At 44.1% G+C, this 25,982-nt stretch overlaps 4 protein-coding genes across 4 annotated transcripts; 1 reads left to right on the forward strand and 3 right to left on the reverse strand.

The window, feature by feature from the left end:
- Positions 1–3,836: 3,836 nt before the first annotated feature.
- Positions 3,837–4,586, reverse strand: LRP88_12486 (uncharacterized protein; the record flags this gene model as incomplete). The annotated part of the gene is made up of 1 exon (XM_083248879.1): positions 3,837–4,586. The coding sequence occupies one exon, from the start codon at positions 4,584–4,586 to the stop codon at positions 3,837–3,839; it is 750 nt and encodes a 249-aa protein (XP_083095334.1).
- A 5,204-nt stretch (positions 4,587–9,790) lies between these two features.
- Positions 9,791–10,394, reverse strand: LRP88_12487 (uncharacterized protein; the record flags this gene model as incomplete). The annotated part of the gene is made up of 2 exons (XM_083248880.1): positions 9,791–10,188; positions 10,262–10,394. 2 exons carry the CDS (start codon positions 10,392–10,394, stop codon positions 9,791–9,793), a joined length of 531 nt encoding a protein of 176 aa, XP_083095335.1.
- Positions 10,395–11,264: 870 nt separating this feature from the next.
- LRP88_12488 (DUF3176 domain-containing protein) lies at positions 11,265–12,972 on the forward strand (the record flags this gene model as incomplete). The annotated part of the gene is made up of 4 exons (XM_083248881.1): positions 11,265–12,104; positions 12,312–12,619; positions 12,692–12,879; positions 12,932–12,972. The coding sequence occupies 4 exons, from the start codon at positions 11,265–11,267 to the stop codon at positions 12,970–12,972; spliced, it is 1,377 nt and encodes a 458-aa protein (XP_083095336.1).
- A 376-nt stretch (positions 12,973–13,348) lies between these two features.
- LRP88_12489 (uncharacterized protein) lies at positions 13,349–14,548 on the reverse strand (the record flags this gene model as incomplete). Its single annotated transcript, XM_083248882.1, has 2 exons — positions 13,349–13,764; positions 13,816–14,548. The coding sequence occupies 2 exons, from the start codon at positions 14,546–14,548 to the stop codon at positions 13,349–13,351; spliced, it is 1,149 nt and encodes a 382-aa protein (XP_083095337.1).
- Positions 14,549–25,982: the final 11,434 nt, after the last annotated feature.

Raw genomic sequence — 25,982 nt, forward strand, 5'->3', positions numbered from 1 at the left:
TCAAGATCCACCCATGAGATGACGTCCCATCAGACGGGTCTACCCTAGAAGGCGACCCTGAGTAGAAAGCAAAGAAGTGGGAGAGAGTGAGGGAGAAACTACGAGAAGATTTAAAGTACCGCGACTGGATTACCCCAAAATTCTCGGAAATCAAGCGAGGGACTCGGATTTATAGGGAATGGCTCTAGGGACTGATTGATTAAGTGGAGAGCACCCTCACTAGGGAAGAGCTTAATGTATTTCTCGAAATTATATATAATAGGGAAGCGGCACTCGCATGGGAATTTTCAGAGTGCGGGAAGCTCGACCCGCTAGTGGCGCCTCCATAGGTCATTAAGGTGGTAGAGCATAAGGCCTGGCAAGCGAAGAGCATACCTATTCCCAAGGGGTGCGAGAAAGAAGTCATCAATCTCTTGAGAACCCGGATGGAGAGAGGAATCCTAGAAGAGGGTCATGGCCCCTATAGGAACCCGTTCTTCCTTGTTCAGAAAAAGGACGGTCAGTTTCGATTGATCAATTCAGCAACATTGATGAACAAGCACACAATCCGAGATAGCCTTATCCCTCCCGGCTGCGATGAGTTCTCTGCAGACTTTGCAATGTGCAAAATGCTGTCACTTTTGGACTTCTTCTCAGGATATGACCAGATGGAGCTCGCAGAAGTCAGCAGGGATTTGACGAGCTTTATGACGCCAATTGGGCTGCTGAGGATGTGCACGCTACCACAAGGAGCCATGAATTCCGTCGCCTAGTTCACCCGGAACATCCTCCGAATCCTGAGGGACTTGATCCCGGATGTATGTCGGTCATTCTTAGATGACATCTGCGTCAGAGGACCTACAACGGACTACGATGGGGAGGAGGCAGCCCCAGGGATACGCCGCTTCGTTCTGGAGCACCTGATCAACCTTGATAAGGTGCTAGTGAACATTGAGCTGTCAGGATGCATAGTTGCAGGCCAGAAGTCTTAATTTTGCAGAAAGATAGCTGTGGTGACTGGGTATCTCTGTGGGACCTATGGAAGGAAGCCGGAGGAGAAGAAAGTTGTGAAGATTCTGGAGTGGGAAGTCTGCCTCAATGTAGGGGAGGTGAGGTCCTTCCTCGGCGTTGTGGGATACTATTGCCAATGGATCAAATGGTTCGCATGGATCGCGAAGGCCTTGACGGACCTACTGAAGAAAGACGCCGAGTTTGTCTGGGGACCGAGTTAGAAGGAGGCCATGGAGACGTTAAAGAAAAAGGTCACGGCTCCGCCGATCCTTATTACTCTCAACTACTCTGAAGAGGCCGGGGAGGTGATTCTAATGGTTGATGCAAGCCTCTTAGGTTGGGGATGTGTTTTGATGCAAGTTGTCGACGGGAAACGAAAACCAATTCGATTCGAATCCGGTCTATGGAACCCAGCCGAAACCAAGTACGACGCGACGAAAAGAGAGTGCAGGGCGGTCCTCTATGCATTTCGCCGCCTTAGAGGCATGATTTATGGCATTCCCTTTGTCCTTGAGACCGATTCGCAAGTATTGGTCCACCAAATCAACGGCAGAGCAGACGACGTGCCTGGATCCCTCGTTTTGAGGTGGATCAGCTACCTTCTTCTCTTCGACTTCACAGTCAGACACGTACCAGGAAAGAAGAACCGCGTGGCAGACGGACTGTCACGAAAACATGCGGGACCATCTGATCAATTGGACGCGCAAGTTGAAGGGGACATTGAAGACTTCGTTGACCTCCACCTCAACATAGTTCATGTCAATGGAAAGCCCGACGTCCTAGATGGTGTCTACTCTCAAGAACATAAGAACATCGCCAAGTATTTATATACCTTTGAGGAGCCCGGAGGGCTGACTCGCTCGCAACAGCAATGGTTCAAGAGGAAAGCGCTTTCTTTCTTTGTTTAAGGATGACGCCTCTGGAAGCGACCAAAGCGAGACTATGACGCGCCTTTGCTCGTGGTAGACGATCCTAAGATACAAAAGAAGCTAATCAAGTCATATCACTTCGATAATGGCCATAAGGGCAGGGAAGTCACCTATAACCTCGTAAAAAGGAGATACTTCTAGAACGGCATATGGAACCAGATCTCCGAAGCAGTGCGATGTTGTCCTACTTATCAAGCCCACGCCCCCTGGAGACCATTAGAGGCCGTCCAGCACACCGAACCATTTGATCCAATGGTCAAGGTCCATTTCGACTGCCAATACATGCCAACGGACCAAGGATTCAAGTATCTCGCAGAGGCAAGATGTGATATGACGGGATGGGTGGAAGTGATCCCCCTGAAGAAGATCACAGCTAAAGCGCTAAGGCGCTTCGCAGCCAACCTCATATACCGGTTCGGTATGATTTCCGTGGCTGTCGTGGATGGCGGACCCGAATTCAAGAAGGAATTTCCGCCCCTGCTCGAAGAACTAGGGGTGCTACGCATCGTTACGTCCCCGTATAACCCTAAGGCCAATGGCATCAACGAGGGAGGATATTACTTAATCTCCATGGCCTTGAGGAAGATGGAGAAGGAAGGGAAGCCGAGGTGGTATAATAACTTGGAAAGAGCCCTGTTTGCGGATAGAACAGCCGCGAAGGCGCCACATGGGCACTCTCCCTTCTACCTTATCCACGGGTGGGATCTAGCGTATCCTTTGGAGGTTGATGTCCCTACTTGGCGATTGATTAATTGGGACGAAGTGTCGACGTAGGAGGACCTTATCCTTGCGAGGGTTAGGATCCTCGAAAGGAAAAACGCAGACGTGGCGGCAGCACGAGAAAAGATCGGAGCATTTAGAGCGAAGGTGGCAAGAAAGCAGAACGAGAAGAATATCTATAGGTTGAGGAGGATCCCTCTGAAGGTCAGAGACTTGGTATTGAGGTTCGATATACCACGATCAAATGATATGTCTACAAAGATGAAGATGGCGCGCAAGTGGTACGGCCTATTTCGCATCTTCAAGCACCACGACGGGGCAAACCATTATAAGCTCGAAACGCTTGATGGCTATGAAATCACGAAGTCCATTCATGGGGACCACTTGAAGAAGTTCGTGAAAGATAAAAATGGCTAGTGGGAAGGAGAATCAGATGAGGAGGAAGCGCTTGAGAGACTGAGGACAGGAAATGAAGCTCCTAAGGGCAAGAAAGAGCAAGAGAGTATGCAAGTTACGAGGAGTATGAAGGCAACAGCTGATCAAATGGTTGGTTAAGAAAGCGATGGGGAAAGTGAAGAGGAGGACAGTGGGGAGGAGGATCTTAGTGAGAAGAGCGAGATGCTATACCCAAAAAGAAGAACCCTAGTGCGCATGGAAGTATAGCTCCCTGGCTTAACTACTGAGCAAGCTGCTTAGTATGAAAGCTTCTGAGCGGGATAGGTCAAAGGAGTGACACTAGAAACCTGTGAGGAGCCTTAGGTTTCTAGTGGGGGAGGAGGAGATAGAGGAAAGTTTTCTACACCACGACACAACCACCGGAATTTTCAACAAATACAGGCATTCATTTTACGGAGGACGCACGAATCATTTGATCAGACACCAAGGACCCCGTCTAAGACACTAAGGACGCCGTCCTAGATAAGCAAGACGCAACAAAAGACAGCCGCGACACCGTCCATGACATTCTTGACAACTCACCAAGAGACAACCAGTTAGCGAAAACACAAGAGACTTAGAGCCAGGAAAGAATCAGGCAGAGGAGACACGGCAAGCGAACAAGAGGATTGACAACAGATGGGAAGCAAATGATCAATTGAAAGCAACTATGGACGCAAAACTGGACCTCACCGTTGGTCAGGCAAAAATAATAAGAACACTTTGCCACGCATAAATCCACGACTCATCTAGAGAGAGCCCTTAACTAAAACTCAATCCCTCCCAGAACCCATTCGAATCAGCCTTCTCTTCGAGAGCTGGCTCGCGTATCTCTCGAAGGAGCTCACGGTCCCGCTCCTGATTGCCATCTGCAGAAGGGTACAGGCAGGAAATGCGAGGACAAGCCACCGGGTTCAATTGATCAATTCCAACCTCACCCGGCAAATCCTTTGGGGTATCCTTCCCCTGCAGAGGCCAGTCCAGAGGACCCTCGTTGGCAGACTTCGGCTGGTACCCTGGCAAAAACTCCCACTCGCAAGGCTTCTGGTGCCAGACGCAGTTAGCGCACTTTCCGCCTATGAAACCCTTGATCGAGACGCAGGTTAAAAAGGGGTAAAGGATGTGTTCCTTGTTCCAGCTGATGTTAGTTAAGTAAGACTGGCAGTAGTGTCGGCAGAAGATGGGGTTACGGAAACCCAAAAGGGCGATCCCAAGGGCTTTTCGGTGCTCTGGGCGAGTAATCAATTGCTTAAAGAACCACCCACGAGGGTAAGCAAAGTCGGCGGGGATATAGATGGTCTGAAGGGAACGACTCGGGATCAGCGAAATGAGCTCTCTCATGACCGCATCAGGAGCGCCACAGCACTCGAAAAAGCGCTTTGCAATGGCCTTTGGGTTCTCCCGGCTAGTGTCGTCAAAGGCGAGCTCGACATACAGCGGGAAGCCATCTCGATCAAGAGCGAAGCGGGAGCAGATCCAGACCTTGAGGCACTCGTGGACCTGTTTGATCATTTGGTCAGAGAGAGACTCGAGGGCAGAAAGGATACGAGAACGAGCCTTGGGGAGATTGACGGTCCGGGCATCTGCAGGAGTCACCTTGAACCCGCCGCGGTCGTTCTACTGAGAAGAGGTGCCCTTCTGGAAGTCGGTATGGGAAATCTGAGATCGGGAGATATCTTGGATGTTGGGGAGGACATTTCGTCGCTTGTTAGCGAGAATCTCGAGGGGAGTCTGCGCAGATATGGTGAATTAATTAATCAGAAAGTGCAGAAGAGAGAGGTAAAGTTAAAGAAGGGAGGATAAGAAAATGGAGAGCACGCGGAAGTTGTATATATGTAAGGCGAAAATGTGCAAGAAGGAAAGAGCGGCGCGTTCAGGTGACCTCCACGTGAGAGACCTGCCCTCTTTCACACCTTGCACACAACCCAACTCTTCACTCATTTCCCCAAGACACGAAGACACAAGCCCTCATTGTTCATAACCGCCCACGCCAATCATTTGATCAGAACACAAAGCCTCCTTTCTGCTTGCTCATAAAGCATATGCCTTTCTTTCTCAATCAGACAAGAGCCTTTGTCTGACGACAGCCTGGTCAGCGCAGACTAGTGATCGCTTCCAAAACCGACCTTCTCCTCTCTTGAGCTGACAAGCATAAAGAACGATTGATCCCTCTCCATTTGATCAGATGAAACAACATAACACCACAGCTATACACCGCAACATCAAACACCAAACGACAAGAGACTCTTCAAACGACAACAACCCCATACATTCGAGCACGTCCTGAACCCTCAAGATGCCTCCACCTTCGCAGCCGACCGTTTTCTTCGCCCCTGCTGACCACACGAGGTTCATGAAGAAGGGGAAGATGGCCTACCTGGTGGCCCGAGTCAATCACTTTGGAGGAGCAGGAAGTTTCCTTAAGAAGCACGAAAGCTTCCCAGACACGATCGAGGAGCTATACGATTCCGAATAGCCGCCCTTCTTCCAGCCGCGAGACGAATAGGATCACTAGGATCCGGCAACCTTCGAATACCCTGACGATTTAGACGACGACCTTTTAATCAAATCAAAGCTCGGGAAGGATAGGCTCCAGAGGTACTACTTCAATAACCCTGCCTACAAAGTGACGTAGGCAGAGCACGCACGCTGCCTCTGGCGCATACACCAGGGCCTAGAGAAAGACGACACGATGCTCCTTAACGACTCAATCTCAGCTATGCTACGGATGCTTGGGAACAGACTTAAGAAGGTTACAACTATTACCCGCTTTGAGATCAAAATCAGGGGGAAGACTCCGAAGCGCAACTCTAACTAGGAGCAGCCTACACCATTCCTCCCTAATAGCTACGAGAGAATCCGAACCTACGCTGACATGGGATTTAGAGGGGCTCGGAAGTGGCGTAAAGCCTACTATGGGAAGAGATTCTTCGTGGGCTTTTTCAGACACGCGTACAATAAACACTTCACTACCTTCATATGGGATAAAATCAAGGGCGACTTATACCATTTTGACACCTTGTTATATGATCAAAAGGTCCGGGCGAAGAACGTATCCCTGGCTTAGCGGGAGCATCTCTCTCTAGCCGGTCAGCTATACCACTTCAATATCTACTCTATCCCTTTGACCCCATAGCAAGGAACCTAGGAGTGCGGTCTCCTTAGCACACTCTGCCTCTTCTAAACTCTCTGAGGACTAGTGGGAGTAACTAGCAGCGAGCTTGCTACGATTTGCCCTCTAATGACCTTAAGCATCGATGGGAATGAGGAGGCGCCCTCGGAACCATTTGATCTATTGGTTCGAGACTGGTTGCTGGACTCCTAGACCAAGGCAGGAAGGCCTAGAGATATTATATACAACGACAATCTAGACGGGGTTCGAGGCATTTACTAGACCATGATCATGGATGAGATTGGGATTAAAGACGGGTTCTTCCAGCGCAGGAGCAGGAACGGCAAGCTTATCCCGAAATGCCAGTCCCTCTACGCAGATATGATTAGTTATAAGCCGACCGAAATGTCTTAAGAGATACCTAAGGACCAGCTTTATACCGACTGGGGTGGATACGTGCTAGTAGACGTAAGGGATATCGGCCATATTAGTAATTAGAGAACCCACCGCCTGATTCTAGTTCCTCGGATTACCCCTGCCGATAAAGAAAGGCTCCCTTTAGGCCCTAGGCCTTTTGCGGTCCTAATCTCTGGGGTAGCCTTCCCTGACTTGCCTGCCTAATTGATCAAATAGTATAACGACTAAGGGGTAGAAGTCAAGAACAATGCGCCTATCTTCTAAGGGGAAGAAGTTATCTCGTCTAACTCTAACGATTCCGGCAAGAAAAAGAAGAAGCCAGTGATCAAAGGGGTCAAGTCTTCTACCCCGGCGCCCCCTGACAAGACAAGTTAACCTTGGACCCCGAGTGGGCCTCTTAAGAAGCTATCCCTGGGAACTCCGAAGCGACTACGGCCTTCATCGAATAGCGGGTCTAAATGTCAACAGTCCTAAAGCCCTTCCTCTTTAGAGGGCGCGAATGACCCGACTGGGGAGTAAGAGTCGTCGAAAGCGTCTAATTAAATAATAGACGAATACGGCTAGGGCAAGGCTAGAGATGGGCGGCCTTATATCATCGAAGAAGGACCTAGCATCCGCGGGGCTGAGAACTTTATCTGCTTAGACTATGAGAGCGATGAGGAATTGGTATCGAAAAGGAGGCCAACTAGGCCAGCTACGTAGATCATGTCGGCTAAGCCAGGAGAAAAGGACTGGCTCGGCTAGGTACGTGGCCGACCAATGCAACGGTTGCTGACTGGCAACTACTCTACTCATATTCCCGCCGGCCTGGTGAGACCCTCGCAATGGGATGAGATCTTGGCCACTGCCGCCCAGCTATGGATGCCCGCTACGGCAGCAAAGGAGGGCCGGGATGAAAGAATAAAGAAGCGATAGAAGAGCAGAGACGGTTGATTAATTGATTCGAGATAGGTAGGAGTTATGAGAACGATGGGGAGCTGGGTGAGAAGCGATATAGGGTATGACCGGAGGGTTTTCTTTACGAGGCTTCTTGGGAGCCATGAGGATAGGCATTGAAGCCTCGTGGGGAGCTATGAGTTAGGGGAAAAAGGTGCTAAGCTATTTTAGGCTATTAAGTAATTTCCTATATATAGAAAAAGGTCAGAGACCAATTGCCTTCGGCTATCAGCATTATCATCACTATTATCATAGTTAATAAGAAAGGAGCAGCTTTTAGGCTCTTTCTCTAACTAAATCTCTATTGCTATTAATTAATTAATTGCCCTTACTATTTTATATTATATTTGCCTCACCGAGAAGTATATGGGATCCTTCTTTAGAAGTCTTTAAGAAAAGTTATATGACTATATAAACTAGCTATAGTTGGTGTGTTTTGTTCCTCTAACAAAATAGCCACAAAAGTTACCACTTTATTAAATTTAAGAGATATTATAAGGAAAATAAAATTATTAGGCTTTATATGCTATCTTATTCCTCTTATTTACTTTAGCCCCTTAATATTAGGTACTTTAGCGTGCTTAAGAGTGCTTATAGTTAAGAAATAAAGCATCTAATTAAATACTTTATAACCCACGTTTTAAAGACTAAGTTCTTTCTAGCCTTCTATGCCGCATTTTAAGCTACTATAATAAAATGAAATATTAAGGGGGCTTTTAGAGGAGCTAGGCTTATTCCTCTTAATGCAGAAAATATAATCTCAAAGCTTAATATGCAGCTATATACGCCAACGCCGGTTAAGGAGGCAGCTAAACTATTAACCCCTTAGGCCTTAAGGACCCCAAAGACTATGCTTAAGGCTAGATCTTAGTCTAAATACCTCGAAAGACGAATTAGAAGGCATCAGAGTAGCTCCCTAGAGTTAATTTTAGAAGCTCTATAGTCTCTTGCAAAGGGGACAAAGGCAGTTATATATTAGGTAGCCTTATTAACCGCTAAGAATAAAGACCTTTGAGAGGCAAATAAGATACTAAGCCGGCGCCGGAGGGCAAAAAGAACCCGACTATAGAAAAGAGGGGTAATAATGGTAGAGGAAAGAAGGCAAGTAATTAATTAGATAGATATTAATGCGTAGGTAGTGGCTAAATCGTCGAGAAGTAGTGGTTAAGGGAGGTTAACGTGACTAGGTATTCGGCGTTATAGTATCTGCGGTAAGCCCGGCTATAATATAAGGACCTATTAGGTAGTGATTAAGATATTAAGGGAAGAATATAGTAAGTAGTTTTAATTAATTAAATAATTTATAGTATTTTTATAATAATTTTTATCTTTAAGGTAGAGATTTTTAATATACTTATTTATTTAATATACTTACTTATTATATATATTAATTTTTTTAAAAGTTTATAAAAGTTAAGGTAGGTTTTATTATAAAGGAATAGCTTAACTTTAAAATTATATCTTATTTAGGTATAATTTAAATTTCATAGAATTTTTAAAGAAATTTTCTTTTTTAATAAGATTTATACTATAGGGTAAAAGTATGGCGCTTACTTGTCTGCGGCGCTCGCTTATTATATATATTAGTTATATTATAAAATAGTTATTTAGGACTAATAATTTATCCCCCTTGCTTACGTCTTAGACCTACCCCTGCCTGCCCCCTTGTATAGTTATTAGTCTATGCCCATAACCCTAAATAGTATTTTAGCCTAAACTACTACTAGCCTTTTAGTTAGGGTATCCCCGCCCATCACCAAGTTCATCATCGACTACAGCAACATCGGCAAGACATACGAGGACCATAACTCGGTCGGCGCCGGCTTCTCCATCACGCGCGAGAGCTGTGCGAGATGGATGGTGGACGTGGCGGAGGGGAAGATGGGAGACGAGTTTAGCAACAAAAGGGCCATTTTCTCAAACTGAGCCTCGGAGTTGGCGCTTCTTGTCGACACTGCAGCCTGTGTTGGTAACAGATGGGAGGTTAGCACCAGTCGCAACTGAAGAGCAGCTTCACTTTAGGCAGACTCGCTCGGATTTAACGAGCCTGTTGCCTGGAAGAAACTAGTTAGGTATGAGAGATAGTCTTGTATAAAGCATTCGAGCGATGGAACATAACAGCAATGCTTTCAACTTCACTAATAACTTGACCTGCAGTGCCGACAAGGGGGGGTCAATCTATGATGTCCTTGTCTAAATCATAACTAATTGCCCTCGATCCACTCCGCTTTGGAGATACACGAGTCCCTGCTCACTTGCCTCCACCGGTGACTTTCATCCCCATCTTGTCCACATCAGCAGGGAGCGTGGCGAACCGCGACATTGCCTGCTGAACGGTGTCTTTATTCATGGGCATACCAGACTTGAACATGTCCTCCATCAGCCTGAAGTAGTTGATGTAGAAAGACGGCGTAAAGGTGTTGAAGAAGCGCGCCTCCACGTCGCCGGGGTTGGAGAAGGTATGGGGAGCGCGGGTCGGCACCACGACGTAGTCCCCGGCCTGGGCATCCACCGTCTTACCCTCGGGAGCGTGGAAGCGAATAGTGCCCGCCGTGACGAGGAAAGTCTCGTCATGCATCTCGTGCCAGTGCGCCGGAGGACCATCCATCTTGGCGGGAATGGTGAACTCGGCTGCGCCCAGACGATTATCTGTAGGAAGCCATCCAGTCAGCCTCACGTTGGATCCTGACAGCCAATCTCGTGCTGGACGGTGGTGCAATACCAGTGTTTGAGCCGTCCTCCAGAACCCGACAGATGATAGGTCCAATGCGGATAATGTCACCAGCTTTGGCCGGGACGAACGAGATTGGCCGATCCGGCGTAGCCATGGCTTTCATTGCAGCTTCCTCGTCCATGATTGTGACGGAATACGGACAAAGAGTTGGGGGGACGAGTAACCAGATGGCACGACACAGCGCGTGGATTGCGTTTAGTTTTTACTTCAGGTGAACCAAGCAGTGGGATGAGACGGTCTTTATATATGTAGCCTCTGAGATACATGCATCTAATCGTAGGTGGTGGCCTGAAGACTTGGACCGAAAATACGGTGCCGTGTTTGCCGACTCTAGAACCAAGCATATAACGAGGTACCCAATCCTCAGCTATGTCAAGATTGTGCGCGTCAGCATCGAAAGCCAACAGGACTCGGCCGACACGAAGCAATCGTGTGATTGGCGATGTCGTTTATATGAACGGATCCGGCTTAGTCGAAGGCGTTGTCTGTCCCGCTCCTTTGCAGGGCCCAGGCAGGGTCAAGACAAGCGGTATGAGCAGTGCTCAAAATTGCTACCCCCAGCCAGCTGGGCATAAGCCCACCTGTAATACCCGAAACGAGATCCCGAGCCAACTTGGTCATAATATCCAGGGCTTCTGCCGGCGAGTTCTTTGGCTCCTGGGCCGGGCCGTCGAACCGCCGCCATACCTCGATGAAGCGTTGCTGGCCCTCGTTAAGACCAGCGCTCTGCCATCAGATTCGGAATCGGAAGAGGTCCAATTGAAGCCGCCCACTCCCCCCAAGGCCAAATCGTTTTTCAGAGTGTGGGCCTGGGAGGCATCGTCTTTGTTGCTCAGCCTCTCATCATTCATCTGTAAGTTGACGGCTACAACACAGCTACCCATTCCACATCCACTGACCAAAAAATGCCTCCTTTTTGTCAACAGGCATTATCGTTGTTCTGGCCCATTTCGATCAGAAGGGCCTACCCAACTGGCCGCTCAGCATCGCACTGAACTCCTTCCTCGCCTTCTTCACCACCCTGGCCAAGGCGGCCTTCATGTTACCCGTCTCGGCCGCCATCAGCCAGACCCATTGGAGCTGGTTCCTTCGGCCGCGCCCACTATACGATTTTCAGGTCCTCGATCAAGCTAGCAGAGGAGCCTGGGGCTCTATGACGTTGCTATCCCGATGGCGGATTCAATGGGGGCCCACCATCGCGCTCGGCGCTTTGCTCATGATCGTGAGCGCCGTCACGTCTACAGTCACTCAGCTGGCCATCAAATACCCCATTAGGAACAAGGAAGTGCCACGGGGTGCTTACACCAGGGCTATCCGGCAGATCGAATCTCCGTTGGACTCGGCGGCACATGGGGCAAGTACTGCTATCGTGTTGGGCATTGTAACAGACAAGACAAACTTTGAGAGCCCGATACCCCCTCTCGCAGCATTTTGTTCGACTACAAACTGCACCTTCTACAGGTACTACACGTTGGGTGTTTGCATGGAGATTGCCAACATCTCCTCCCAACTAAAGATCGGACAGTTTGACGACCTGAATTCAACTCATGCGCCTCTGATCAACCAGTTTGAGAACCAACTGTCCTACAGACCACCCGGCTACAAGTTGTGGAAGGCATCCCTCCCAGGCGGCTACGACTTGGTTCACCACAGTGCCGGCGCCCTCATCCTCGACATGCTGGCCGGGAATGAGACGTTTGGATTCCACGACCAAGCGGACTTGTTACAAACCAGGATCAGCTCCATGGTGCTGATATACAGTTCCCCGATTTATAGAGACATTTCGAAAGGCATTCTGACCCCCGAGGGAATCTTCAGAATGACCAAAGAAGTACGGCATGAGGCTCTGGAGGTCTTGTTTCACCTTTGCGTCTAGACGAATGAAACTCAAGTACAGGGGGGAGTTGAACGAATTCGCTTGGTTGGCTCGCTTGCCAAACCAGCTGAAGTTGCGGAGGACGGCCCCTTTTCCTTGGAGATGAGCTGCACAGGCCCAGTGTTTGATCCACAAAGGACATGTGTGCCAAGACATGACCAGTGGAACAAGACGCTTGTCCTCGAAAGCCTCAGTGGGGATTCCCGGGAACAAGTGGGCAATTTCAGTGCTAACTATGAGGCCATGGAAGAGATTGCCGAGGCACTGAAGGCTACCGCTGTTGGCTATGTAATAAGCTGGTATAGCCCTCCTGGGTTTTCGGATGCTCGTTCGCTGATTCTGGGATACGAGTTTGCCACGGCCCTCTGGCGATTAGCTCTCTTCTATCCTCGTCACATACTTGCCGATGCCGTTCGCAATGAAAGTGTCAAGAACATCTTTTTAAATTTCGCAACTTCATTGAGCTCAATGTAAGTCTATCTCTTCCTTTATCCTTACGCCTGCTATTCTGGTCCATGACTCTCGCGCTGACTTGTGGATAGATTTCGCGAGGAGTCGCAATGGAACTTTACACATTATGGATACAACATCACCGGAACTGCGTGTGAGAATGAGTCTTATGTGCAAATCAGATGGGGGTGGCTCTCGTTCCTTTGCATTGAGCTTGTTCTTGCAACCACCGTTCTCGTCTTCATGATTGTTACCCAGAGCAGCAGCGATGAAATTGATTGTTCGCACGACCTCAAAGACTCGTCCTTGGCTACTATGGTCGCTCTTGATAGCAACTGCCGCAATCTGGTGGGTGACGGGCTTCGGCCGGTAAGCGAGCTGGAGGAGATGGCAAAGGGGGTTCGATCGAGGATGAAGGGGAATCAGCTTGTCCCTATTGACAGGGTTGACCCCGGGAGCTATGAGTAGCTCTGCCCAGAAAACACAAACGAAAACAGAGCGGTGACATCATGAGAAGCATTGGGTGGCGTTAGTTAGACAAGTTGGACTGGTAGAGTCTTATAGTTGGATTTTCTTTTGGGCATTGAGCATCTAGGTGTGTTGTTGCGGTGTGATCTGCTGGGCCGTCTTTAGGCTCTATACATCTAAATACGAACCACAATAGCTATATATGAAAATGGGTGTTGGGAACTAGAACAGCTCCTTCTATCAATATGGACGCACCCAGGTCGCAGTAGCCTTCTGGTATTCTACTGTGCTTCCGGAGAAGAGACCTTGTTAGGAGAACTCTTGGTGGTGTGGAAGTTCTCAAACCTGATCCCATTCATAAAAGTCCGCCCCATGTCATCCATCCACGGCTGTGTCTTGTCCTTGAACGAGCACTCGTGCTTGGGGGTTCCGAATGACCTGTCAGTCCTCCATGTCGGCGAGTTCAGCCCCGATACAAACCTCCGCCACTCCACGACGCTCTTCTCTTGAGCTATCCGACCTGCTGGCTTTGGGATCTCAAAGCCGCCTTCACGCATCTGCTTCATGAGCGAGCCGAGGAGCATGCATGAACACTCGACGCTGCAGCCGTCGGTGGTGGCCCAGAGCGATTCCAGCATGCCGTACAAGTTGTCGATGATCTGATCAACGAGGGATTGCCTTCGAGATTCGACCTTTTCTGTAAGAGCGTCAGTGGGCGTGTGAGGGACGGGGCGGATACATTACTCACCCAGAATCGTGTTTGGTATCGGCAGATTGGTTTGCACCGGACTTCTGCTGTGTTTCAAAATGACACTGACCATGGAGTTGAATAGATCGTTGGCCGAAAATACCCAGGCGACAAACATCCAGGACAAGCAGGATTTGCTATAATCTTGTGGAATCGCATCACGATGTGCGGCAACCCACTTGTCTGCAAAGATCTCGACGATCTCGTGACACTGGTAGTAGTCAACGAGCAATGCCATCTGTTCCAGCATGTTGAGGTCGACAGCCTTGGGTGCGCTTCTGTGATGGCCGTGGATGATGTCCAGCAGGATGAGCAGGGCTTCGGCGTTCCACTCAAAGGCCTTGATCTCGTAGAGGCCTCGCTCGTTGCGGACCGTTTCGCTGAATGGGCCGTCGAGCATGGCCTTGAAGACTGGTGAGGCGAGTATCAAATGTGCTGATGAAACGCGAAACCGTATCTCGACGGGTTGAAAATTCTCATCGTAGGGCTTCAAACCTTGAACATCAGCGGGTTCGTGGGTGGAAGCAGAGCGGTCGCAGAAGACATCGATGACAGTCTTGTCAGTTGGAGGCTCGCCATTAACTGTTTCTGGAGAGTCTGCCTCAACAGCAGCAGAGTCTGACTCGACAGCAGGCTCTTCTTGATTGGGCTCTTTGTGTTTGTCCAAGTTTGGTCGACGTAGGATCAATTCCGTGTCGCCTTTGGGGTCGAGCACCAATAGTGACGTCTTCATGTTGATTACTTTGGTCTCGAGAACAATGATAGGGGTCAAGTTACCCAGGAATGAGCCCTACCTCGAGGGCAGCTTTATTTAGAGCGTGCTGAATGAAACGCCCGTTGCCAGGCCCCTGGGAGCTGAACGCTGCCCCTGCGGGTTGTCTCCAGAGCTGAAGCCAGTCTGCAGGCCACCCTTGCATGAGCGAATCAAAACTCGACGTAACCGCGCAGAGGCAGTTCCGCTCTATTTTCGTCTTGATCATCTGAATTTCGATTCCGGTGTTGCCAAAGCCGGCAATCTGTCACCTTCCCAGCGCTACGAGGGACCTGTCGCTTGGTGATCTGCCGGGTGCAGGTTATAGCAGACCTTGGCTGGCCAATACAAGGCAGAGGCAGTCAAGTTGATTAACCCGTCTCGCTGGCAAACTTCATGCATTAGAGACAAGCGATCGTACCGCCATGGAATGCCAAGTTTGCCAAGACCGGGCCGGATCAGTTTCCGTCTTGCCAGCCAGCCCTACACTGCCTTGTCGACCCTGGACTGGTCATGAGAGGAGCAATGGCCTTGGCAAGGCGGACGAGGCCTTCTTTTCACAACTCCTTTCTTCTCTCGGCACAAGGCCACCCAATACCCCATAGCCACCATGTGCCGCGGGCGAATTGTTTTGATGCAGCGGCTTCGCCTTTCAATCGCCGCCTCAAATACTTCATTATTGGGTTCCATTGTAGTTGCGCGTTTGCCTGGGCTTACTGCGAGCCTACTTCCTCCTCAGTCCTACATGTACCAGCCCTCTCGTCGCGCGATGATTCCTCTCACACTCTTCTTGGCAAAACGTGCTACGCTTATAGAAAAAGAAATCCATTTTACCCTTGTCGTAGTAGCAGACTCTCTTTCCACAACGTCAATATGACCTGCCAAGCCGTAAGTTCTTCGGACTCTAATATTGCGGGCCCAAGTGTAAGTAAAGAACCCTGTCCAGTTATTGGCCGAGACATCTTATCATCTGGTAGGTAATCATCGGCTTCAGTTTCCAGGCTGGACTATCCGTAATCCTGTCTATCTGCTCTAGACTCCTGTGGATGTCTGCTGAGGGTCGTCTGATACTCCGCCGTTATTTCAACTTCAACCAGGGATTGGTTCCATTGAGGAGGAAGGCTATAGACAACGTTCTCATGAAACTCTGCCAAGTTCAGATCTTTAATGGTAGGCGTTTTTCATTGTCTGTTCCTGGCGTGCATTCTGATCGCATTCAGGACTAGGGCTTTTGCGGACAGCAACAATCCGACATGATTCACTCACACTCTACCACTGTTTCATACTGTTTGCACAGTCAACTTCACGAGGTGAGGGGAAGTATCAAGGCCAGATAAGTCAAACTCATATCAGGTTAATAGAAATCCACTAGCATTACTCTTTGTGCGGGTATAACTGTCGTCCCTCACCGGGCTTCAATCCGAGGCGCTGTCAGACACTTGTATTTCATTGTCTTTGTTCTTCTTTATCTTACATTTGTTATTTTATACGGCATTAAACTTGAACGGTGGGATGAGAATACGCCAGGCTATTGCTATCATTCTTGGTGGGAAGACGATCATCCATCGTTTGACCGCTTGATACTGGGTCTTTTCTGCACCGTATCTCTTGGCCTCACTTTCTTCGGCTTCGGCATCAGTGGTTGGATTGCTGATGACGGAAGGCTTCTTCAAAGTTTACTGAGATCTCTTGGAGACTGGCTTCATATACCTTGGGTTCTTCAGATGGAGATATGGACATTGGTAACGGTCTATGCAGCCGCGCTCTACTTCCCTGTGCTGATCTTGTTCATAATGGATTTGAGGCGTTTGGATGGAAGGTTTTTGAGTGGGGGGCTCTGAGAATGATTGGGGATTTGGTCAAATGATCGCTCTGCGTTGGCTTTTGCCAGTGCAACGACTTGCGTGCAAGAGTATGACAGTAAGACTGGCTTGATTATTCTTCTCTGGCTTATAGTTGCTGACTTGAATGAGCAAAGACTGACGAAAAGACAAGAAGGCATGGAGAGCTCACCAGGCAGAACGGCAGAGCGAGAGAGAAGGGCTGTTGGAGAACCGCGAAGAAGTGTAGTAGTCCGATCTGGAAGTAATATCTATGAAATAGAAGCAGGAAAGGGCCAATAGTTGAGATTTTTCTGCTATTTAAATCGCTAAGTTGCTTCTATTGTCAAAGCGCAGGTTCATGGTGTTGTAGAGGCCTGCTTGTCCAGGTAAGTTGTTGAACTGGTCAGGTCGTATGTAGTGTCTGCAGTTCAAAGTCTGATTCAACTACAAGTCCATGATAGATATTGAAATTTGATTTACTTTAACTTCAACTGCTGTTTTACCCACAATCACCACTCATTTTACAGTGTTTCTAAAAATCTTCAACATGTCCACCGAATCGGGGCATAGTCAAGGCTGCTGATAGCGAGACTCATATGGAGACACGATCCAGTCATCAATGACCTTGAAAGCTTCTACCTTACGGAATGTATCTAGCCATCCGTGCTAGCGATAGATTTGCCTCACATACTAGATATCCAACTCAGTTCCCCATTCCTCGGTCTGGGCACGCAATTCGGCCTCTGTGATTGTATCCTTTCGCTCAGGCGCCTTCTTTGCCTCGATAGTTATCCTGCCTCGGCCGGGAATGAGCTTCAAGCTCCGATACTGTTCTTTAAGGTTCTCAAAGAATGTCTCGGCCTAAACCGCATTCAACATGTCACCTGCAACCATGTCCTCGTGGATCTCGTAGTCCTTGACGTTGAGCCACAATTGACGTTAGAAGCTCTCATGGCCCTCAGTGATGCATACCGCATCACTCGGGTCCATCTGCTCTCCCTCTTCAGACCAGATCTCGAGACCCTCGTGATAATCCTTATATTGCTCGTATTTTTCGCGCGTACAAGTGGTAAAGTCAAGCAACCGCGACTTGAAGTGGACCCAAGAGGTACACCTGCTATCAAAGTAGGGTAGATGGCGTAATACCTCGATTAGCGTAGCCGGACTTGCAGTGTCCACAGGGCTCTGGGGTAATCTGGGGCGATCCGCTGGCTGGCGGGACCTTGAGATCAGCCTTGTCGTATTGCAGGGCGGTGAGAAAGGTATAAAAGTCGAGAAGGATAGCCGCAAGTTCGTCTGGTTTGTAACGTGACTCGCCCACCTCAGAAGTATCAGACTTCAGAGGGTCCATCCTCTGAGGAGGGAGGCCTTGGTGAGTTGCCTGGACCGCACATTGTAGCTTGGAAGAAGTGGTGTTTGAGATCTGGTGGAAAAGCCACTTGTCTGGTGTGCGGAGGGACTGAGATATTTATACGCGAGGGAGAGGCATTGCTTGGCATCGTATGCTCATATTGATCAGGTGCTCGAGCGAGCAGCCAACCAACATGACCGGGGTCCAGGTCAAGTGACTGGCTTCATAGACCAATAGGAACGATCTGGAGTATGACAGAGTTATGGTTATGGTTAACTAGACTACGAATGGGTCAGGATTAAATGAGCACCAGCACCAGTGGGCCTTGACGATGGAGCATTGGTGTTTCGGTGATTGCCTCCATCGTATACGGCTTGCTACGATACAACTACCACTCATTCTCCCTATATCGAAAGTCCCACTCTCTAGACTTCTCTCACGACTGTATATCATGACAGGCGTACACAATTAGAAGCCCTTCGGCTTCAGCCCTGAGGACCAAGTCATCTTGGTTGCTTCAAACTCGGCCGGGCCGCTGATCACGGTTTCTGTAACGAGTTTAATGACATTAGTTAGCTACTAAAATATGGCGGCAGTTGTTGTTTCAAAGTTATAGACTTACCATGGCAAATGGAATTCGGCGACGGACTTCTCGCCAAAGAACATAAGAACCCAGGGCACCACCCCGAGTGCTATTGCGCTACCGCCTAATATACTCCCTACCCGCGCCTCCCTAAGGCGATAGAATAATACCGTTGTGATGAGAGGAAATGCACCACTGAGAATATTTAGGCAGAAGGGCAGAGTAGCTAGTGCCGACGACACGAACGGGCCGTATATATTAGCTATATAGTTAAGGGATAAGAAGAAGGGACTGGCTTTATAAAGCGAAAATCTATAGACCTAATATATATAATAAGCAAGTTAGCTATGCAAGCAAGTTAGCTACTTTTCCTTACCCTAAAGATTAAAAATTATAATAAAAATACTATAAATTATCTAATTAATTAAAACTACTTACTATACTCTTCCCTAGATATCTTAATAACTACCTAATAGGTCCTTATATTATAGCTAGGCTTACCGTAGATACTATAATGCTAAATACTTAGTTATATTAACCTCCTTTAATTACTACTCCTTAATAATTTAGCTACTACCTATATATTAATATCTATTTAATTAATTACTTACCTTCCTTTTTTTATTATTATTACCCCTCTTTTTTATAATTAGGTCCTTTTTACCCTCTAGCGCTAGCTTAATATCTTATTTACTAGTTAAAGCTCTTAGACCTCTGCCCTTATTAGAGCTATTTTATATATATTTCCCTTTAGTGCCTTAGTAATTAACTTTATAGCCTTAATAATTAACTTAGGGGAGCTATTATAATGCCTTTTAATTTATCTCTTAAGGTATTTAGACTAAGATTAGGCCTTAAGCATAGTCTTTAAGGTCTTTAAAACCCAAGGGTTTAATAATTTAGCCTCCTCCTTAGTAGGTGTAACGGTCCAGCTGAGTATATTAACAACTAGCTAAACGACTCTAATAAGTATCCTAAAGCTAAGGAAGAAAGGAAAAGAAAGTGAAAAAGGAGAAGTAAAAAGAGCCCCTTTTAGCTATTGAGCTTATGTGGGTCTTAGTCAAGAGTGTAAGCCGAGACCCCCACGGGCTTAGTCTATTATAATACCCCCCTCCTCTCCTCTTCTAGGGGGAGGTTTAAATCCTATCTTGCTATGCTAAGCCTTATAGCGTGCTAAGGCTGCTATATTAACTATTTAATTAAGTGGTTCCTATATTAGCTTTATATAGCTTATTTATTTCACTAGGGCTTTTTATTACTTATATACCTTCTTAACTTATAAGATCTCTTTAATTTTATATTCCTCGCTATTATTTATTAATATAGTAAGCGGCTAATAATTATTAAACCGCTAGGAAGGTAATAAGTTATTTATAGCTAGCTATAAGAGGGAAATATAAAATATATTATAGATCCCTAGGGGGGTATTAAGGCGGTAAGTATATAATCTAATAGTCTTAAGGATAGTATACTTAGCTAAGAGCTAGTTAAACTTCCTAGAGGGTTAGTCTAAATATATATAATAGAGTTATAGTTATATTTTATCTCTTAGTTTAAACTAATTAGATAATTACTATTAGGTATTTATATTCTCCTCTTATCGCTCTTATGCTAAGGCTATCGCGGCCTATGCCTATTTAGTAGCTTCTTTTAGTCTTTAGATAATAGACTTAGCCCGAGCTACTAGCGACTTCCCATCTAGTCGGAGCTATTTATTAATCTCGATAGGTTCTAGGTTATAGCTATGCATAAGAAAGAATAGACTTAGTCCTATAGATATTACTAGACAGTTATTAATAGCCACTACTGCTGCAGGCAGGAGTTTGTCCTAGTTATCCTATGCATAGGTAGCAAAAATATAAATATATCTCTTAACCTCTTAATTAGCCCTCTTTATAGCTCTATTAGTCTCAGGGTGCCAGGCTATTAATAGCCTCTATTAGATATAGAGCAGCTTATATAGCCTCTTTTATATTTAGCTTATAAATTAGGTCCCTTTATTTATTATAATTCCCCTAGGGATATTATAGTATTAGATAAAGTACCGTAATAAGGTCTTAGTAATAGCATTAGTTATAATCTCCTTTATAGGTTTAAGGATAATACTCTTTAAGAGATAGTTTATAATAACTATAAGGTTTATAAAACTATTTAATTAAGTAGGTAAGAGGTTTATAATAAAGTTAATAAATATCTCTAATTAGATTTAGTCTGGGATTAGGAGTAGCTTTAAGAGGCTATAGCGTTTTTCTCTTTAGATAATACTTTAGCCGCAAGTATTATAATTCTATATAAATTACTATATATCTAAGTTAAGTCCTAGCTAATAAAACTATCTATTAATAAGGGACTTTAATATATCCTATCCTAGGTAACTAATAAGTACTAAATTATATATATCTTAGATAATCCTTATATAAAGCGGCTTATAGCTTAGGACCTATATTTACTTATGCTAATAAAGCTATTCTCCCTCGTTAATTAAGCATTTAAATAGTATAATAAAGAGTCCCTACTATAAAGGTAGCTACCTTTTACCTTATTATATAGCCTTATAGATTAGCTAGTATTAGTTATATTACTATAATCCTTAGTCTCATAGTTATTATAATTAATTATTAGCAAAAAGGTTCTTAATTTATTTATCTTAATTTACTTCTTAATCTCTAGGTTAGTTTATATTACCCTTCGAAATATAGCCTACTTTTCCCCTTATAATTAGATACTTCTTATCTTTCTTTTTACTTAGCTATAAGAGCTATAGGTATTAGCCTTTAATCTAGTTATCCTTATAATCCTCTAGTATATCTTACTCTTATTATAAGAGGGCATCTAGGATAATAGCCTCTTTACTAGGTTAAAATTAGATTATAAAGTTAAACCGCGATAATATCTTTACTTAGTAGACCTACCTTTTACTAAGTTATTATTTCTTTATAAAGTATTAAAGGTTAAGGTAATTTATAAAGATTAAGAAAGAGGCTATATTTCTTAATTTTATATCTTAGTATTTTAAATAATAAATAATTATAAGTAACGTACATGTATAGCAAGTGCACCGGACAAGCGAGTGCACTACTTGTATTTTTACCTAAAAAGAGAAAATTAAAAAATACCTTAAAATTTGAGATCTTACTTAAATTTAGTAAGATTTTAGTAAAATACTATTTATATATTATATAATCTTATATAATTCTCTAAAAAAATTCTAAGGAAATCCTTTATAAGGTAGTTTAGAAATAAGCTTATTTACACTATATACTTAGCTAGTTCTCTATAAAGGGACTTTTTTAAAAATCTAAAAAAATTATCCTAAGATTTCTTAAAATATTAGGTTTATAAAAATACTTTTTTTATATTTATAGCTATTTTATAGAAAAAGTTAGGAAGTCTAGGGTAGGCTATTTTTAGCAGTACAGTATAGTAGTGCACTCGCTTGTCCGGTGCACTCGCTATACATATACGTTAGCTCTTTATTATAAATTAAATAATTATATTTAATAAGTAGGTTTTTCTTTAAGAAAAAAGCTATTAATTAAAAGACTTTATTTTTTCTTACTTATAAAAAGATACCCTTAGTAATATATTTAAAAGAGTTAATTTTAAGGATTATCTCTTAGTTAAGGTCTTATTAGGCTAATATAAGTGCGTTAATAAGAAGTGCTTTAAGCTCCTTAAAGGCTATTTAGTAATTATTTAACTAAATAAATATAGCTTCTTTTTTTATTAGGGCTATAAGAGGTAATATAATAAAAGAGAACCTCGGGATAAATTACTAATAATAATTTATAAAGCCTAAAAACCTTTTAACTTTCTTAACTAAATAGGGCTACTCTTATAATTAAATTACTTTTACCTTCTCTAGGTTAACTTAAATTCCTCGCCTAGCTTTAATAATAAATCTAAGGTATTTAATACTTATAGTCTTAAATTTATATTTATTAATATTAATTTATAGGCTTACCTCTTATAACCTCTAGAGGACTAGCTTTACCTTTTTCTTATAATTAGCTAAGGACCTATCTAAGTAAATAAGAATATTATTAATATAGGCTAAGTAAAACTTATCTAGGTAGTCTTATAATATATAATTAATATATTATTAAAAGGTTATTAAGGCGCCTATAAGGCTAAATAGTATAACTAGTTATTTATAAAGGCTAACATATATAATAAGCATATATACCAAACAAGTATGTGCACTACTTTTCCTATACCCATAAGATAGAAGCCGCAATAAAAACATCATAAACCATTTAATCAATTAAAACTACTCACTATACTCTTCCCCAGACGTCTCAATCACTACCTGATAGGTCCTTGCATTATGGCCGGGCTTGCCGCAGATACCACAACGCCGAATACCCGGTCGCGCCGACCTTCCTTGACCACTACTTCTCGACGATTCCGCCACTACCTGCGCATCAATATCCATTTGATTAATTGCTTGCCGTCCTTCCTCTACCGTTATTACCCCTCTTTTCTATAGTCAGGTCCTTTTTGCCCTCCGGCGCCGGCTTAGTATCTCATTCGCCTATTTAAGGTCTTTAACCCGAGCCTCGAGTAAGGCAACCTTATGCATAACTATCTTTATTCCCTTAGAAGAAGACCATATAGCTTCTAGAATTGACTCTGGGGAGCTACTTTTATGCATTCTAACTCGTCTCTCGAGGTAATCTGACTAAGATTGAGCCTCAAGCACGGTCTTTGGGGTCTTTGAAACCCAAGGGGTCGATAGTTCAGCCACCTCCTCAGGCGGTGTTAGAGTCCGTAGCTGCACATCAAGCTTCGAGACCACACTTTCCGCGTCAAGAGGAACAAGCTTGGCCCCTCTAAAGGCTAATCTGATATTTTTTTATGTCATAGTGGCCTAAAATGCGGCGTAGAAGGCCAGAAAGAACTTGGTCTTCGAAACGTGGGTTATAGAGCATCTAATCAGATGCTTAATTTCTCGACCGTAAGCGTTCTTAAGCATGCTAAAGTACCCGACGTCAAGGGGCTAAAGCAGATAAGATAAATGAGGTGGCATATAAAGCGTGATAATATTATTATCCTGGCAAAACCTCTTAAAATTAATAAAATGATGACTTTTATGGCCATTAAGGATTAAGAGATAATAGGAACTAATTGATTGATTAGTTATATACCGGTCAAAGTGCTTTAGCCACTCTAGACTAGTCTCGTTATTAGTCCAGCCATTTTGGGTCGTCGCAATAGCCTAATCGCCCGGGAGGTTGCTTTCTTGGTACTAGTTAGCGAGGTGATATTGGCCCGCGCCGATGATGAACGGCGGGATCGCCTAGCCTTCCGTATTGATCGCTTAAATGACTATAATCCATTCCCGGTTTCTAGGCTATACTGATTTTAGCTTTCTACGCCTATCTATGCCTATAATGACTATTCCGCTTTGAATTATACCTATCATAAAGCTAGTCTCATCAAAGTTATAGATATCTTCTAATTAGATGCCATACTTCGCGATTGCGTTCGCCATAACTATAAACTAGTTACAAATAATAGTTAGATCTTCGCACTTAGCTCTCTAGTAGTTATATTTCTAAAAAAAACACGTCTTAAGCTCTGGGTGTTATCTAACGAAGTTATGAGCCCAGCGCTTGCCGATGGGTAGCGCGTCGCGGTCGGCGAGTAATCGATTGGCTATTTCTTTAATACTATGCAGTCGCGGGGGAAATCCTCGCGAATCCAGGTCGAGAATGAACTGAATAATGATCTGTTCCTCTAGATTAGATAGTTTGCGTGATTTAGGAATCCAATCGCGTCGAGATTAAATGCCATTGTGCCGGCGACGTAAGGCCTAATAGTTGACTTAGTATAGCCTAGCAGCGCCTCGGAGACTTAAATTTGGGTTATTTTAGAGAGCTTGAAGCGCAAGAAGGACTTGACGTTCAGAATAGAGTTAAGGCATGATTTTTAGTTAATAATTAATTGATTAAATGGCATTGGTGATAATTGAGGGATTTTTGGTGCACATACTTGTTTGGTGCACATGCTTATCATGTATGTTATACTAAGTATAAAATACTATTTTCTACTTATCTCCCTCTTATACCTATACCTTATAAAAGGTAGTAATTATATCTAGCTTAATTAACCACTTTGCCTTAGATAAAGACCTTAAAGTCTCTTTAATAAGTAGTAATAAGTATTAGTCTTTCTTAATAATTATATTAAGACCTTAGTAATCTATATAAAACTATAAGCTACCCCCTAGCTTTTATATAAAGAGAATAAGGGCTAAGGCAAGGGAGCTACTAATATATATAAATCCCTTATTAAGTAATTCTATTAGGATTCTTCTAAGAATAATTAATTCCTCGCGAGATATTTTATATAAGGGGCCCTAAGAGAGCTCTTTCTCTTTTTTTTATTAAGCCTTTATTTTAATAAGATCTTATAGTTAATATTAGGTTAATATAATAGTAATTAATTAGTAAGCTTTTAATTAAATACTCTTAAGAACTTATAATAATACTTAAGGAGCTTTTCCCCTTAGATTTAATCTCTTTTTTAATGCAAAGGCCTTTTTAATATCTAAGAGGCTTATAGAAAATACTCTTAGGCTATTATATTTTCCCTTTTATTTCTTAGCGTATTAAATTAGACCTATAAAGACTATATTAATTAGGCCTAGTAGATTAAGTTATTAAAAGCTCTTAGGGTCTCGCTTATTTACCTAGTAGTTATATAAGCCTATATATAATTATCCTCTTATAGGCTAAATAATAATATCCTCTTTATCTATCTAGGTTTATCTAAGGATAACTTTATCTTCTTAGCCTATTATAATATAAAGAAAGACTTATTTCTTATAGTAGCTATTAATATCTATATCTATATATATTATATGCCTAATAGCACTTAGCGAGGATATATTTATCTATTTAAGTATTTATAAGATAATAAGAATACGCGGCAGGCGCAGCTTATAGGTAAGGGCATTAGTAATTATTCCATAGCATAGATATCTATTATTAATAAGGGCTATTAAGTAATATTCTTAATTAATCCCTATATTAATATAGAAAGGTTAACTATCTATTTAATCCTCTAGCTCCTCCCACTTAGCTTAAGCCTATTAGTGCTCCTAATAGCGATTTTAGTTAGGAGCTACTTATTTTCTAATTCCTCCGCCGAGGCTGCCTCGCTTAGGCTACTAGCTTTATCTTTATCACTTAGGTCTTAGTCCCTTTTCTTTCTTAGCTTACTCCTTATAGCCCTAGTTTTATACTTAGGCTTCCTTGCCTCTTTTAAGTCTTACTAGCTTCTTTAGTATTAAGTATAATAAGCGATAATATAGCTAACCTCGCTATATTAATAGCATTTCCGCCTATCTAGGAGCTTTGATTTATATCTCTTAACCTTTGTGGGTTCCTAATCTATATGATTAGATGCCTCCTTTGACGGCGGTGACCTCTATCTAGGTTATTCCTAGTTAGGGCTTAGGCCTTATCGCTGCTCCTGCTGGTTGCCTAGCTTCTGGTTATAGAAGCAGAGCTCTTCTAAGTTGGCCCTAAGGCTCTATAGCGCGTTAATAAAGAAGGGATATATCTTTAGTAAACTAAGCTAGCCTATAAGGTGGGAATAGAGCTCTTAGTTAACTATACGCTTAAGGGTATTAATCCGCACTAAGTCTGCCTA

Source organism: Fusarium phalaenopsidis (genome assembly GCF_050370095.1).
Source record: "Fusarium phalaenopsidis strain FUZ10S chromosome Unknown contig_32318, whole genome shotgun sequence".
Taxonomy (NCBI): domain Eukaryota; kingdom Fungi; phylum Ascomycota; class Sordariomycetes; order Hypocreales; family Nectriaceae; genus Fusarium; species Fusarium phalaenopsidis.